This window comes from Tachyglossus aculeatus, chromosome 1, assembly GCF_015852505.1.
Source record: "Tachyglossus aculeatus isolate mTacAcu1 chromosome 1, mTacAcu1.pri, whole genome shotgun sequence".
Classification (NCBI taxonomy): Eukaryota; Metazoa; Chordata; class Mammalia; order Monotremata; family Tachyglossidae; genus Tachyglossus; species Tachyglossus aculeatus.
The window spans coordinates 71,021,712-71,038,101 of NC_052066.1; the positions used below are offsets into that span (position 1 = coordinate 71,021,712).

The following is a 16,390-nucleotide window of genomic DNA, read 5'->3' on the forward strand; positions in this document are numbered from 1 at the left end:
GCTGATCCGAAACTACCCCAAAGCTCATCACACCATTCTAAATGCCGATGACAAAAACATTTCCCCTCAACATCAGGGGAAAATCTAATGTTCTGAGCTCCAACATCCAAGTCCTCCTCCAGAATGCCGGAGGGCTTCCTGTCCCTGTGATGTCATAAGTGATGGAGAGTCAGGTCTGCCGCTCGTCTGCTGTGTGACCTTGGGTGAGTCACTTTCACTTCTCTGTGCCTCACCTAGAGAAGCAGCATAGCTCAGTGGAAAGAGCCTGGACTTGGGCGTCAGAGGTCATGGGTTCAAATCCCAGCTCCGCCACTTGTCAGCTGTGTGACCTTGGGGAAGTCACTTCTCTGAGCCTCAGTTACCTCACCTGCAAAATGGGGATTAAGACTGACCCCCACCGTGTGACAACCTGATCACCTTGTAACCTCCCTAGCGCTTAGAACAGTGCTTGCACATAGTAAGCGCTTAATAAATGCCATCATTACTTCTTCTATAAAATGGGGATTGAGAATGGGACAAGGACTGTGGCCAGCCCAATTTGCGTATCCATCCCAGCACTTAGTAATAGTAATTTGGTACTTGTTAAGCGCTTACTATGTGCCAAGCACTGTTCTAAGCACCGTGGGGGAATACAAGGTAATCAGGTTGCCCCACATGGGCCTCACAGTCTTAACTCCCATTTTCCAGAGGAGTCACTGAGGCACAGAGAAGTGATTTGCCCAAAGTCACACAGCTGACAATTGGCGGAGCTGGGATTTGAACCCATGACCTCTGACTCCAAAGCCTGGGCTCTTTCCACTGAGCCACGCTACAGTGCCTGGCACATAGTAAGCACTTAACAAACACCACAATTGTGTGTCAACGGCCAACGCTGCTTCAGTCTTCCCTTCTTCAGCTGCCTAACCGCCAAGTTTTTGCTACCTCCACTACTGAGCGTATTTAATGAGCGCACACTGTGTGTAGCCCCAAGCACTTAGGTGAGTACAAGAGAAATAAGAGCTTACAATTTGCAGGGAAATGGGGTGATAGCTGTATATAGAGCAGGGGGTCCAAAGAGTCTTTAAGGAAAGCCTTGAGGGTGTTTGAAAGAGGGCAAGGAGCCACTGGAAACTGCTTTTGGTCAGGGAGGGAACAAATATTTCTAAAGGGGTGCTAGGAGATAGGAGCTAAAACTTCTCCCCCTCCCTCCCTGACCTACTATTTCCCCCACAGAGCTGCCTCTCTACCAGTAGTAGTAGCAGTAGTATAAGCCCCAGGTATATGTAAAGCACTGGGAAGGTAGGATTCAGGAGACAGGATCCCATGGCCCCCAATGGGCTAGTAACCTAAGAATACAGGGAAAGAGGGGGTTGGTGACAGTCACAGAAGATCTTGGGTTAGTGTTGCAATCAATCAGTGGTACTTATTGATCACTGACTGTGTGGACTGTACTAAGCACGTGGGTGTACGGTATAACACAGTTGGTGAACATGTTCCCTTCCTTTTCATCTGTAAAATGGAATTTGAATCCTACTTCCTTACGCAGACCACGAGCCCCATGTGGGTCTGGGCTTATGCCTAACCTAATTATCTTGTATCTACTCCAGAACTTAAGTGCTTAACAAGTACCCCAGTCAATTATTAAATCTACAATTCAACAGTCCTCTAGACTGTGAGTTCCTTGTGGGTAGGGAATGTGCTGTCTTGTACTTTCCTATGTGCTTAGTACGGTGCACATACTAAACACTCACTAATTGAATGAATCCCTCCTTCCGTCCTTAATTTCCATCTTCAACCACTCACTCCCCAACGGCTTCTTCCCTTCTGCCTTCAAACACACCCACATCTCCCCCATCGTAAAAAAACCCTCTTGACCCCACTGCCCCTTATAGTTATTGCCCTATCTCCCACCTACCTTCCTTTCCAAAGTCCTAGAACGAGTCACCTACACTCGCTGCCTCGAATTCCTCAACTCTCTCTCCTAGACCCCCTCCAACCTGGCTTCCGTCCCCTACGCTCCACCAAAACTGCCCTCTCCAAGGGCACCAATGACCTCCTGCTTGCCAAATCCAAGGGCTCCTACTCTATCCTAATCCTCCTCGACCTCTCAGCTGCCTTCAACACTGTGGACCACACCCTTCTCCTCAACATGCTATCCAACCTTGGCTTCACAGATTCCATCATCATCATCAATCGTATTTATTGAGCGCTTACCGTGTGCAGAGCACTGTACTAAGCGCTTGGGAAGTACAAATTGGCAACATAGTAGAGGCTCAAAAAGGACTACTGATTGATCCCAACCCACAGCAGAGGAATGGTGATTCAACAATTCGTCATCCGCCCCACCTACACCAGGATCCCTAGGTACATCAGTTCATTCATTCAATCGAATTTATTGTGTGGAGAGTACTGCACATCAGTTGCTTTCCCATCCTTGAGTGAACCATCCCAAAACGGTCCCTCCCTTAAACTGCTGAAAATCAGAACAGACATTTAACCTTCCCATTTTGCCAGTTTGCGGGGTAGTTTTTCCTTTATAGCTCTAACTGACCATTAATCAAAGTTTTATCACCCTTCCCTTACAACTGTTGCCACTTCCACGAGCTTGTTAATTCCACGCTGGCACACACCTTGCTTTCGGATGGGGAGTTAAAGTAATATATATATACATACATATACATACACACAAAGAGAACAAATTCCAGAATTTTATTAGTGCAGTTTTCAATAAAACTCTAGATCCTTGAGGGATACAGCATCTGGAGAAAAAAAAAATACCAGTTAAGAAGGAACAATCTGTGGGTTGAGGCATCTTCTAAAACATGCCCAAGTCAATCCTGGACACAAAACCGACAGCTAAGCAACTAAATCCAATCACCCAATCGCTCAAAAGGTAGAGGAACATGCTACCTCATTCTAAAGCCGAAACAGTATTGGCCCAGATAACTTTCCCACACTACTAAAGTTTGGCTCAAAGGTGTGAAAGCAAGACCACACTCACCACACGAATTCTGTGACCAATAGCCTTGGCAGGCAGGTTGCTGCGAAACTTGGCACGGACCATGCCGCTGTTGCCGTGAGCCCGCGTCACCTTGCCCCAGATCACTCGCGTCCTATTGGGCTTGCCACCAGGAGTAACTGTATTGCTGATACGGAGGAAAAAAAAAATAATGGCCCTGTGAGTGTAGTAATAGATGGAATACTGTTCGAGGTGCAATAGAAAGAGCATTTTGTTCAGCCTGCTCATATTCCTAACCAGGTGAGAGACGTTGAAGAATGAAAATATGCTGAAGAACGGGGGTGGGGGAATGGGGCAGCCAGTAAACCATGTAGGATCAAAACCAAAAAGTAAACCTTTCTTCATTCAATCGTATTTACTGATAGGCATTCCATCCTTACCCATTAATTCAGCACCAAGAAGGGTAACTATCGACATTTCCTCTAGGCATCTCAATGTCAAAACCAGACAAAGAATACCTGAGCCGGATGCATCATTGGTCTCTCCCAGTCATGACAAAGCTGTCGCCTAACGCCCCAGAAATCCTCCCCTTGCCAAATTCATTCATTCATTCATTCAATCGTATTTATTGAGCGCTTACTGTGTGCAGAGCACTGTACTAAGCACTTGGGAAGTACAAGTTGGCAACATATAGAGACGGTCCCTACCCACAACGGGCTCACAGTCTAGAAGGGGGAGACAGACAACAAAACAAAACATGTGGTCAGGTGTCCCGTCATCAGAATAAATAGACGTAAAGCTAGATGCACATCATTAACAAAATAAATAGAATAGTAAATATGGACAAGTGAAATAGAGTAATAATTCTGTACAAACATATATACAGGTACTGTGGGGAGGGGAAGGAGGTAGGGCGGGGGGGGGAGGGGGAGAAGAAAGAGGGGGCTCAGTGTGGGAAGGCCTCCTAGAGGAGGTGAGCTCTCAGTAAGGCTTTGAAGGGAGGAAGAGAGCTAGCTTGGTGGATGTGCAGAGGGAGGGCATTCCAGGCCAGGGGGAGGACGTGGGCCGGGGGTCGACGGCGGGACAGGTGAGAACGAGGCCCAGTGAGGAGGTTAGCAGTGGCAGAGGAACGGAGGGTGTGGGCTGGGCTATAGAAGGAGAGAAGGGAGGTGCGGTAGGAGGGGGCGAGGTGATGGACAGCCTTGAAGTTGAGAGTGAGGAGTTTTTGCCTGATGTGTAGGTTGACTGGTAACCACTGAAGATTTTTGAGGAGGGGAGAAACATGCCCAGAGCGTTTCTGCACAAAGATGATCCGGGCAGCAGCGTGAAGTATAGACTGAAATTTGGAGAGACAGGAGGATGGGAGATCAGAGAGGAGGCTGATGCAGTAATCCAGTCGGGATAGGATGAGAGATTGAACCATTCTTTCAATCGTATTTACTGAGTGCAGTACTGTGTGCAGAGCACTGAACTAAGCACTTGGAAAGTACAAGTTGGCAACATATAGAGATGGTTCCTACCCAACAGTGGGCTCACAGTCTAGAAGGGGGAGACAGACAAAAAAACAAAATATATTAACAAAATAAAATAGAATAAACATGTACAAATAAAATAGAGTAATAAATACATACAAACATATATACATACATATATAGGTGCTGTGGGGAGGGGAAGGAAGTAAGGCGGGGGGAGGGGGAGGAGAGGAAGAAAGGGGCTCAGCCTGGGAAGGCCTCCTGGAGGAGGTGAGCACTCAGTAGGGCTTTGAAGGGAGGAAGAGAGCTAGCTTGGTGGATGGGCAGAGGGAGGGCATTCCAGGCCAGGGGGAGGACGTGGGCCAGGGGTCGATGGCGGGACAGGCAAGAACGAGGCCTAACGGTGAGGAGATTAGCGGCAGAGGAGCGGAGCTCCAGCAGGGTAGCGGTCTGGATGGAGAGGAAAGGGTGGATCTTGGCGATGTTGCGGAGATGAGACCGGTAGGTTTTGGTGACAGATTGGATGTGAGGGGTGAACGAGAGAGCAGAGTCAAGGATGACACCAAGGTTGTGGGCTTGTGAGACGGGAAGGATGGTAGTGCCGTCTACAGTGACGGGAAAGTCACGGAGAGGGCAGGGTTTGAGAGGGAAGACAAGGAGTTCAGTCTTGGACATACTGAGTTTTAGATGGTGGGCAGACATCCAGATGGAGATGTCCTGAAGGCAGGATGAGATGCAAGCCTGAAGGGAGGGAGAGAGAGCAGGGGCGGAGATGTAGATTTGGGTGTCATCAGTGTAGAGATGATAGTTGAAGCCGTAGGAGCGAATGAGGTCACCAAGGGAGTGAGTGTAGATAGAGAACAGAAGGGGACCAAGAACTGACCCTTGAGGAACCCCTACAGTAAGGGGATGAGAGGGGGAGGAGGAGCCCATAAAGGAGACTGAGAATGAACGGCTGGAGAGATAAGAGGAGAACCAGGAGAGGACAGAGTCTGTGAAGCCAAGGTTGGATAGCGTGCTGAGGAGAAGGGGGTGGTCCACAGTGTTAAAGGCCAAACCACCACATTTCCTTTAAATTTCTTAAGTGCGTGCCCACACAATGATTGGGAAGATAAGAGAGTTGAGGTTGTCTCTGGACAAAGTCCGGGATACTTGGCATTCTCAGCATTATGAGCATCAAAGCACCCAACTGGAGCGCTGAATTAGGTGCTTAGTACGAACAAGTAGAAGGCATTTACTTTGCTTGACGCTCAGTTCTGCCAAAATACAGAGCTCATCACCTTTTAAAGAAATGTTAGGACACCTCCACATTAGAGGAATGGGGCTCTTTTGTTTTATTCAAGAGGACAAACAAAACCAACAGAACTGTAAAAGGGGAGGTGAACAGCGGTTTTAAAAGGGGACTACGTGTGTAAAGACACTTGCAGCCCCTCTGTACCCCAATTCCTGAATACACCACTCAAACAGCTGTTGGGTTTTCTGGAGCCATTCTTGCTGCATGACCTTGGGCAAGTCAACTTCTCTGTGCCTCAGTTCCCTTATCTGGAAAATGGGGATTCAGTACCAGTTCTCCCTTCTATTGAGACTGTGAGCCCCATGTGCGACCTGCTAGCCACCCCCTTGGGCGCCTGCATCTTTACCTGAATTTACCATTAGCCTGCTTTCATTGGCCCCCCTCTCTTCACACTGCTACCTGGATCCATTTTTCTGAACCATTGGGCACATGCCTTCCCACACTCCTGACTTTAAGGCTCCTCATCAGCTCTATTACTCCACCCCAGCTTTCACTATTCATATGCCTCAAGCAAACCTGTGCCTTGCTCTCTCCCCCCCACAATCTTCTGTTCCTTCCCCTGAGCCAAATTCACCAGAACACCAATTTACCCATCTTTAAAGTCCTTCTGAACACTCATCTTCAAGAGGTCACGGACTAATTTTTTCTTCTCCCGAGGATACACCCCCCTCATCACCTCAGCAAGTGTGTAGCTGGCACAAAACTGAGTGAGAAGCAGCATGGCCTAGTGGAAAGAGTACGGGCCTGGGATTCGGGTTCTAATCCTGGCTCTACCGCTTGTGTGACCCTGGGCAAGTCACTCACTTCTCTGCCCCAGTTACCTCCCCTGTAAAATGGGGATTCAAACTCTGAGCCCCACATGGGACAGACTATATCCAATCTGATCAGCTTATACCCGCACCAGTGCTTAGTAGCGCCTGGCACACAGTAAGCACTTAACAAATGCCATTAATAAAAAAGGAGTTAATCACACCCATACAATCACTCATCCTAACCCCCCTGGATTACTTCATCAATCAATCAATCAATCGTATTTATTGAGCGCTTACTGTGTGCAGAGCACTGTACTAAGCACCTGGGAAGTACAAGTTGGCAACATACAGAGACAGTCCCTACCCAACAGGGGGCTCACAGTCTAAGGGGGAGACACAGAACAAAACCAAACATACTAACAAAATAAATAGAATAGATATGAACAAGTAAAATAGAGTAATAAATATGTACAAACGGCCTTCTGTCTGTTCCCACTCCAGTCCACACTCCACTCTGATGCCCACATCATTTTTCTATAAAAACGTTCATAACTCATCACCCCACTGCTCAAAAACTCCAGTGGTTGCTCATCCAGCTCCACATCAAACAGAAACTCACCACTGGCTTTAAAGCACTCCATCTTTACCCCTACCCAGAGCTTAGAACAGTGCTTTGCACATAGTAAGCGCTTAATAAATGCCATTATTATTACTACCTCACTTCACCACTCTTCCACAACCCAGCTGACACCCTTCACTCTCTAGCGTTCCCAGATGGAGCCCCACCTTTCCCTCATCTCCCACTCCCCTGCGTTGCACTGACTTGCTCCCGCTGCTCTTCCCCCGCCATCCCGTCCCAGCACTTATTGTACGTATCTGTAATTTATTTGTATTGTCAGTCTCCCTAGCTCTAGACTCTTGTAAGCTCGTTGTGGACAGGGAACCTGCCTGTTTATTGCTGCATTGTACTCTCCCAAGTGTTTAGGACAGTACTCTGCACTCGATAAATATGACTGGATGACTATGAGAGGATAGCATAGTGGATAGAGAACGGGGCTGGGAGTCAGGTCACTGGTTCTAACCCCGGCTCCGCCACTTGTCTGCTGTGTGACCTTGGGCAAATCACTTCACTTCTCTGGGCCTCTGTTGCCTCATCTGTAAAATGGGGATTGGGACTGCAAACCCTATGTGGAACAGCAGCATGGCTCCGTGGAAAGAGCACGGGCTTTGGAGTCGGAGGTCATGGGTTCAAATCCTACCTCTGCCAACTGTCAGCTGTGTGACTTTGGGCAAGTCACTTAACGTCTTTGTGCCTCAGTTCCCTCATTTCTTAAATGGGGATTAAAACTGTGAGCCCCCTGTGCGACAACCTGATCACTTTGTATCTCCCCAGTACTTACAACAGTGCTCTGTACATAGTAAGCGTTTAACAAATGTCATCATTATTATTATTATTAACAGGGACTGTGTCCAACCTGATGAACTTGTACCCAACAGTGGCTGGTACACAGAAAGCACTTAACACCATTATTATTACACGTAGCACTTGTGTGACATCTCCTATTACTTGAGAATCCACATCTCTTTGACCATACTTCTTTCTTCCCTGCCTACCATCCAACCAGACTGCGAGCTCCTGGAGGGTAGAGGAAGATTGAGTCTGATGATCTGTGAGTCCAGAGGGGGGAAAGCACCTCAGCAGTAAGAAAACTTCAGACCACGTCACGAAGCGGCCAACTACCTAAGTGAAGAGCCTCCCCTCCACCTCCCCGCCAGCACCTGGCAAGTGCTTCCAAACATGAGTCTTTTAGACTGTGAGCCCACTGTTGGGTAGGGACTGTCTCTATATGTTGCCAATTTGTACTTCCCAAGCGCTTAGTACAGTGCTCTGCACATAGTAAAAGCTCAATAAATACGATTGATTGATGAGGCTAGGAACCTCTCAACCAGGTGGGCTCAAGTTCACCGGAAGAGTGCCACAGCCCCCTTAACCTCCACCATCACTATGGAGATCTGTCCTGTCAGATAAGCAAAATCATATCCTTCAAGAGGAACTAGAATCTGAGCATTAGGTCCTGCCAGAGTAAAGAATCAATCAGTGGTATTTACTGATCGCTTACTGTGTGCAGGACATTGTAGTAAGTGCTTGGGAGAGTACAATACAACCAAGTTGGTACAGTCCCTATCCGCAACAAGCTTACAGTCTAGAGGAAGAGACGAACATCAGCACTGAGAAATTACAGACTTGTACATAAGACTACAAACTTCACCGACATTGATGATGGCGGTGGGGGCCGAGGATGGGGTGAATCCCAAATGTCCAAAGGAAACAGGAGAGAGGGACTCTGGGAAAAGAGAGCTTAATCGGGGAAGACCTCCTAGGAGATGCTACCTTCATAAGGCTTTGAAGATGGGGAGAGTGGTAGTCTGGTGGATATGAAGGGAGGGAGAGAAAAGTACTATTGTTTTTGTTACAGTGCCCCACACATTAACTACATGTCAGAGGTATCCCCAGCTTCTCAGAAGCAAGCCTGAACACACACAACTCATAAGAGCACGGGAAGGTAACTTTTAGGCACTTACTTCTTGGCTTTGTAGACATAGGCACATCTCTTGCCTAAGTAGAATTCAGTTTCATCTCGAGCATAGACACCTTCAATTTTCAGAAGAGCAGTGTGCTCCCTCTGGTTTCGGAGACCACGTTTGTAGCCTGCAAAAATGGCCTTGGACCACAGTCTAAAAAAATACAAGCCTTAATGTCAATTCACGCTGCTGATATAAATCTCAGTCTAAGACACCCCCCGACGCCCGAATACATGACTCCAATTTCCAACCTTCCGTAAAAGGGGCCTACAAACGCATCTTGGGTTTCCTTCGGGGCTCAGTGGAAAGAGCACAGGCTTTGGAGTCAAATCCTGGCTCCGCCAATTGTCAGCTGTGTGACTTTAGGCAAGTCACTTAACTTCTCTATGCCTCAGTTATCTCATATGGAAAATGGGGATTAAGACTGTGAGACCCCCTTGGGACAACCTGATCACCTTCTAACATCCCCAGCGCTTAGAACAGTGCTTTGCACATGGTAAGCGCTTAACAAATGCATTATTATTATTATTATCCCAACCCAACCGCTAACACAGATTATGAATTTTATTTCCATACCTTCCAGACATTTTACTGTCTTGAAATCCTGCTCCCGGGAGGCCTGAAACCAAAACACCAGAAATTTATTCGAATGTGGATGGCCACACACTAAAACGCGAAGGTGTTTCCTGGAGGCAGAAGCTGCACCAACAGAAAAGGGCGACGACCCGGCAGAGACTGTGCAGCAAATACAGTTATGGGGGAAAATAGGAAGAGTAAAGCATGTGTTGGCAACTACATTCTGCAGAAACTGTCGGGGCGCCCCCGGGAAGAAGTGAGACATTTCTGAAGACCCTTGCGAGGGAGGCTGCGGCAAGACATTGTTGGCATATGTTGGCAAATGGGGCAACTGGTTTTTTTTTTTTGGTTTTTTTTAAAGGCATTTATTAAGCGCTATGTGCAAAGCACTGTTCTAAGCACTGGGGAGGTTACAAGGTGACAAGGTTGTCCCACAGCGGGCTCAGTCTTCGTTCCCATTTTACAGATGAGGTAACTGAGGCCCAGAGAAGTGAAGTGACTTGCCCAAAGCCACACAGCTGACAAGCGGCGGAGCCAGGATTTGAACCCATGACCTCTGACTCCAAAGCCCGGGCTCTTGCCACTGAGCCACACTGTTTCTCTATTGCAGGTCATGACCGAAAGGCAGATGGGCGCTAAGAAAGCAGGAGACAGACACATCATCTAGAGACCGGATAAGACGTGAGCATCTCCTATGGACTGCCTCCCAGGCTCTACAACCTAACAGTAATAATAATAATGGTATTTGTTCAGTGCTTACTATGTGCAAAGCACTGTTCTAAGTGCTGGGGAGGTTACAAGGTGATCAGGTTGTCCCACATGGGGCTCACTGTCTTAATACCCATTTTACAGATGAGGGAACTGAGGCCCAGAGAAGTGAAGTGACTTGGCCAAGATCACACGGCAGACAAGTGGCGAAGCCGGGATTAAAACCCACTCCCAAGATCTTGCCGCTTGGCCACGCTGCTTTTCAGGTCACAACACGGGTGGATCAAGGATCGGGGCAGAGGCACAAGAAGGCAAAGCCGGTGGCGGGTGGCAAAGGCTTCGCGCCAGGGAAGAGCACGGGGCCCGGCCTTGAAGAGGGAGAAGCGGCGCGGCTTCATGGAAAATGCACAGGCTTGGGGGAGTCAGAGGTCGTGGGTTCTAATCCTCATCCGCCACTTGTCAGCTGTGTGACTTTGGGCGAGTCACTTCACTTCTCCGTGCCTCAGTTCCCCCATCGATAAAACGGGGAGGAAGCCTGTGAGTCCCACGTAGGACAACCTGATTACCTCGTATCTACCCCAGTGCTTAGAACAGTGCTGGGCAGATAATAAGCACTTAACAAATACTATCATTATTATTATTATTACTAAAATGGGGATGAAGCCTGTGAACCCCACGTGGGACAACATGACGACCTCGTAAAACAGCACTTACCAGGGACATAGTAAGCGCTGAACAAATACCACTATTATTAATTATTATTACGATGTAGAGACTGGGAGGCGGTCCATATGTGATCCTCGCGACTTGGCCATCTCTAGATGGGGGCGGGGGGGGGCCTGTCTCCCACTTTCTTGGAAGTCTTCCACTTTCAGTAGAAGGAGCCTGGGCTTGGGAGTCAGAGGTCTTGGGTTCTAATTCCGCCTCTGCCATTTGTCAGCTGGGTGACTTTGGGGGAGTCACTCAGCTTCTCTGTGCCTCAGTTACCTCATCTGGAAAATGGGGCTGAAGACTGTGAGCCCCACCTGGGACAACCGGATTCCCTTGGCACTCATTCGTTCAATCATATTTATTGAGCGCTTATTGTGTGCATAGTCCTGTTCTAAGCGCTGGGGAGGTTACAAGGTAATCAGGTTGTCCCACATGGGGCTCACAGTCTTCATCCCCATTTTACAGACGAGGTAACTGAGGCCCAGAGAAGTTAAGTGACTCACCCAAAGTCACACAGCTGCCAACTGGCGGAGCCGGGGTTTGAACCCACGACCTCTGACTCCAAAGCCCGGGCTCTATCCATTGAGCCACGCTGCTTGCCTCTCCCCCAGCGCTTAGAACAATGCTGGGCACACAGTAAGCGCTTAACAAATAGCAACATTATTACTAGAGAAGCAGCGTGGCTCAGTGGAAAGAGTTCGGGCATTGGAGTCAGAGATCGTGGGTTGAAATCCCAGCTCCGCCGCTTGTCAGCTGTGTGACTTTGGGCAAGTCACTTCACTTCTGTGGGCCTCAGTTACCTCATCTGTAAAAGGGGGATTAAGACTGTGAGCCCCCCGTGGGACAACCTGATCACCTTGTAACCTCCCCAGCGCTTAAAACAGTGCTTTGCACGTAGCAAGCACTTAATAAATGTCTTCATTATTATTATTCTCTGGGCCTCAGTTCCCTCATTTGGAAAATGGGGATGAAGATTGTGAGCCCCCCGTGGGACAACCTGATCACCCTGTAACCTCCCCAGCGCTTAGAACAGTGCTTTGCACATAGTAAACGCTTAATAAATGCCATCGCTATCATTATTCTCTAGGCCTCAGTTCCCTCATCTGGAAAATGGGGATGAAGATTGTGAGCCCCCCGTGGGACAACCTGATTTCCTTGTAACCTCCCCAACGCTTAGTCACCTTGTAAGCTAGACTGTGAGCCCACTGTTGGGTAGGGACCGTCTCTACACGTTTCTGACTTGTACTTCCCAAGCGCTTAGTACAGTGCTCTGCACACAGTAAGCGCTCAGTAAATACCACTGAATGAATGAACCTCCCCAGCAATTAGAACAGTGCTTTGCACCTAATAAGCGCTTAATAAACGGCATCATTATTATTATTCTCTGGGCTTCAGTTCCCTCATCTGGAAAAAGGGGATGAAGATTGTGAGCACCCCCGTGGGACAACCTGATTACCCTGTAACCTCCCCAGCGCTTAGAACAGTGCTTTGCACATAGTAAGCGCTTAATAAATGCCATCGTTATCATTATTCTCTGGGCCTCAGTTCCCTCATCTGGAAAACGGGGATGAAGATTGTGAGCCCCCCCCCCCCCACCGTGGGACAACCTGATTACCTTGTAACCTCCTCAGCGCTTAGAACACTGCTTTGTGCACAGTGAACGCTTAATAAATGCCATCATCATTATTATTCTCTGGGCCTCACTTCCCTCATCTGGAAAACGGGGATGAAGATTGTAGGCCCTCCCGTGGGGCAACTTGATCACCTTGTAACCTCCCCAGCACTTAGAACGGTGCTTTGCACATAGTAAGCGCTTAATAAACGCCATCATTATTATTATTCTCTGGGCCTCAGTTCCTTATCAGGAAAATGGGGATGAAGACTGTGCGCCCCCACCGTGGGACAACCTGATTACCTTGTAACCTGCCCAGCGCTTAGAACAGTGCTTTGCACACAGTGAACGCTTAATAAATGCCATCATTATTATTCTCTGGGCCTCACTTCCCTCATCTGGAAAACGGGGATTCAGACTGTGAGCCCCATGGGGGACAACCTGATCACCTTGTAACCTCCCCAGCGCTCAGAACAGTGCTTTGCACATAATAAGTGCTTAATAAATGCCATCATTATTATTATTCTCTGGACCTCAGTTCCCTCATCTGTAAAATGGGGATGAAGACTGTGAGCCCCCCGTGGGACAACCTGATCGCCTTGTAACCTCCCCAGCGCTCAGAACAGTGCTTTGCACGTAGTAAGCGCTTAACACATGCCATTACTATTATTATTCCCTGTGCCTCCTTACCTCATCTATAAAATGGGGATGAAGACTGGGAGCCCCCAATGGGACAACCCGATCACCTTGTAACCTCCCCAGCGCTTAGAACAGTGCTTTGCACGGAGTAAGCGCTTAATACTTGCCATTACTATTAATCCCTGTGCCTCAGTTACCTCACCTACAAAATGGGGATTAAGACTGTGAGCCCCAAGTGGGACAACCTGATCACCTCGTAACCTCCCCAGCGCTTAGAACAGTGCTTTGCACATAGTAAGCGCTTAATAAACGCCATCATTATTATTATTCACTGGGCCTCAGTTCCTTATCAGGAAAATGGGGATGAAGATTGTGAGCCCCCCGTGGGTCAACCCGATCACCTTGTAACCTCCCCAGCGCTTATAACAGTGCTTTGCACAGAGTAAGCGCTTAACAAATACCACTATTATTATTATTATTCAGTGTGTCTCCTTACCTCATCTATAAAATGGGGATGAAGACTGGGAGCCCCCCGTGGGACAACCTGATCACCTTGTACAGTGCTTGGCACATAGTAAGTGCTTAATAAATTTATTATTATTATTATTATTATTATTGCTATTCTTGGCCCCCATCTGGCCTTCGGCCACGACCAGCCTCGGCTGCCCCACTTCCCCACATCCGCCCCCCCCCCCAACTGGCCTCAGGGATCCGGCGGGCCGGGGGCCTCCCTCCATCCACCCGATATCTCCGCCATCCGTCCACCCTGGCGGCCGGGACGGACGGGCCTCGGCGCCGAAGAGGCGGCCGCGTCGCCTGGCCCCACTCTGGGGCCTCTGAGGCGGGCACCGCCCCCGATATTCGGGCCGAAAAGACGCGGGGCCCCCCGCCACTCACCACACCAGGATCCAAGATGGTGGAAGAGAAGGAAAAAGGGGCCGGCCGCGGGGCATTCTGGGATATGCCCTTCTCCCTCGCCCCTCTCTAGGACCCCGCCCGACGCTTAGGTGGCCGCGGCGATCGCCTGAGTCGCCGCCATTAACGACGGTCGCGACGATTAACGACTTTCCTGAGGTAAAACGTCACTTTATAAGGTTCCTCTTTCCGACTTCCGCTCTGTTCCGCCCCGAGCCCCGCCTCGGGTGAGGCGAAGGGGGGAAAGGCAGAGCGCGGGACAGCAGGGGGGCGGGGCCAAGAGGACCCCGCTGGAGGCCGGTGTTGCCATGGGAACCGGTTGGCCGGGTAACCGTCGCTTCGTGCTAAGCGCGCTCCTTGGGCCGGGGAGGTCGGTTAATCGATTAATCAAGCGATCAATTGGGTTTTTGAGGACTTATAACAATAATAATAATGATGATAATGATGATAATGATGATGATGGCATTTGTTAAGCGCTTACTATGTGCCGAGCACTGTTCTAAGCGCTGGATAACGATGATCGCTTAGTCCAGTGCTCTGTACACAGTGAGCGCTCAGTAAATACGACTGAATGAATGAATGAATGCTAATAATAATAATAATGTTGGCATTTGTTAAGCGCTTACTATGTGCAAAGCACTGTTCTAAGCGCTTGGGGGGATACGAAGTGATCAGGTTGTCCCACGGGGGGCTCACAGTCTTCATCCCCATTTTACAGAGGAGGTCACTGAGGCTCAGAGAAGTTAAGTGACTTGCCCAAGGTCACACGGCAGACATGTGGCGGAGGCGGGATTCGAACCCATGACCTCTGACTCCAAAGCCCGGGCTCTATGATGATATTTGTTAAGCTCTTACTACTACTACTACTACTAATAATAATAATAATGGCATTTGTTAAGCGCTTACTATGTGCCAAGCACTGTTCTAAGCGCTGGATAATGATGATGCTATTTGTTAAGCGCTTACTGCTAATAATACTAATGATGGTATTTGTTAAGCGCTTACTATGTGCCAAGCACTCTTCTAAGCGCTGGATAATGGTGATGCTATTTGTTAAGCGCTTACTGCTAATAATACTAATGATGGTATTTGTTAAGCGCTTACTATGTGCCAAGCACTCTTCTAAGCGCTGGATAATGGTGATGCTATTTGTTAAGCGCTTACTGCTAATAATACTAATGATGGTATTTGTTAAGTGCTTACTATGTGCCGAGCACTGTTCTGAGCGCTGGATAATGATGATGATATTTGTTAAGCGCTTACTACTACCACTAATAATAATGATGGCATTTGTTAAGCGCTTACTATGTGCCGAGCACTGTTCTAAGCGCTGGATAATGATGAGGATATTTGTTAAGCGCTTACTATGTGCCGAGCACTGTTCTAAGCGCTGGATAATGATGATGCTATTTGTTAAGCGCTTACTACTACTACTACTAATAATAATAATGGCATTTGTTAAGCGCTTACTATGTGCCGAGCACTGTTCCAAGCGCTGGGTAATGATGATGCTATTTGTTAAGCGCTTACTGCTAATAATACTAATGATGGTATTTGTTAAGCGCTTACTATGTGCCGAGCACTGTTCTAAGCGCTGGATAACGATGATCGCTTAGTCCAGTGCTCTGTACACAGTAAGCGCTCGGTAAATACGACTGGATAAATAATAAAAAATAATAATGATGGCATTTATTAAGCGCTTACTATGTGCAAAGCACTGTTCTAAGCGCTGGGGAGGTTACAAGGTGATCAGGTTGTCCCTCGTGGGGCTCACAGATTTAATCCCCATTTTACAGATGAGGGAACTGAGGCCCGGAGAAGTGAAGTGACTTGCCCAAAGTCACACAGCTGACAATTGGTGGAGCCGGGATTTGAACCCATGACCTCTGACTCCAAAGCCCGGACTCTTTCCTACTGAGCGCTTACTACTACTAATAATAATTATGGCATTTGTTAAGCGCTTACTATGCGCCGAGCACTGTTCTAAGCGCTGGATAATGATGATGATATTTTTTAAGCGCTTACTACTACTAATAATAATAATGATGGCACTTGTTAAGCGCTTACCATGTGCCAAGCACTGTTCTAAGCGCTGGATAATGATGATGCTATTTGTTAAGCGCTTACTGCTAATAAGACTAATGATGGTATTTGTTAAGTGCTTACTATGTGCCGAGCACTGTTCTAAGC

At 48.2% G+C, this 16,390-nt stretch overlaps 2 protein-coding genes across 6 annotated transcripts in view; one reads left to right on the forward strand and one right to left on the reverse strand.

Annotated features, from left to right (window-relative positions):
- Positions 1-2,669: 2,669 nt before the first annotated feature.
- On the reverse strand, positions 2,670-14,232 carry RPL35A (ribosomal protein L35a). The gene is made up of 5 exons (XM_038750411.1): positions 14,183-14,232; positions 9,616-9,658; positions 9,040-9,192; positions 2,981-3,125; positions 2,670-2,738 (listed from the first exon to the last, which is right to left on the reverse strand). Exons 2-5 carry the CDS (start codon positions 9,624-9,626, stop codon positions 2,715-2,717), a joined length of 333 nt encoding a protein of 110 aa, XP_038606339.1. The 5' UTR covers positions 9,627-9,658; positions 14,183-14,232; the 3' UTR covers positions 2,670-2,714.
- Positions 14,233-14,234: 2 nt separating this feature from the next.
- The window catches only part of IQCG (IQ motif containing G), a 54,391-nt gene continuing 52,235 nt past the window's right edge, over positions 14,235-16,390 (forward strand). For 3 of the 5 annotated variants that reach the window (XM_038750361.1, XM_038750398.1, XM_038750388.1), the window contains exon 1: positions 14,515-14,570. The gene's annotated coding sequence lies outside the window, so the exon portion shown is untranslated. Of the gene's footprint in view, positions 14,360-14,504; positions 14,571-16,390 lie in introns of those variants that run through there. The other 2 variants (XM_038750371.1, XM_038750379.1) reach the window with 2 other exon arrangements.

Excerpts from the sequence above, each read along its gene's own strand:
- RPL35A (XM_038750411.1), bottom strand. Across the intron at positions 3,126-9,039 it reads TATGTCTACAAAGCCAAGAA|CAATACAGTTACTCCTGGTG; the intron begins GTAAGTGCCTAA and ends CCTCCGTATCAG. Across the intron at positions 2,739-2,980 it reads TTGGTCACAGAATTCGTGTG|ATGCTGTATCCCTCAAGGAT; the intron begins GTGAGTGTGGTC and ends TTTTTTCTCCAG.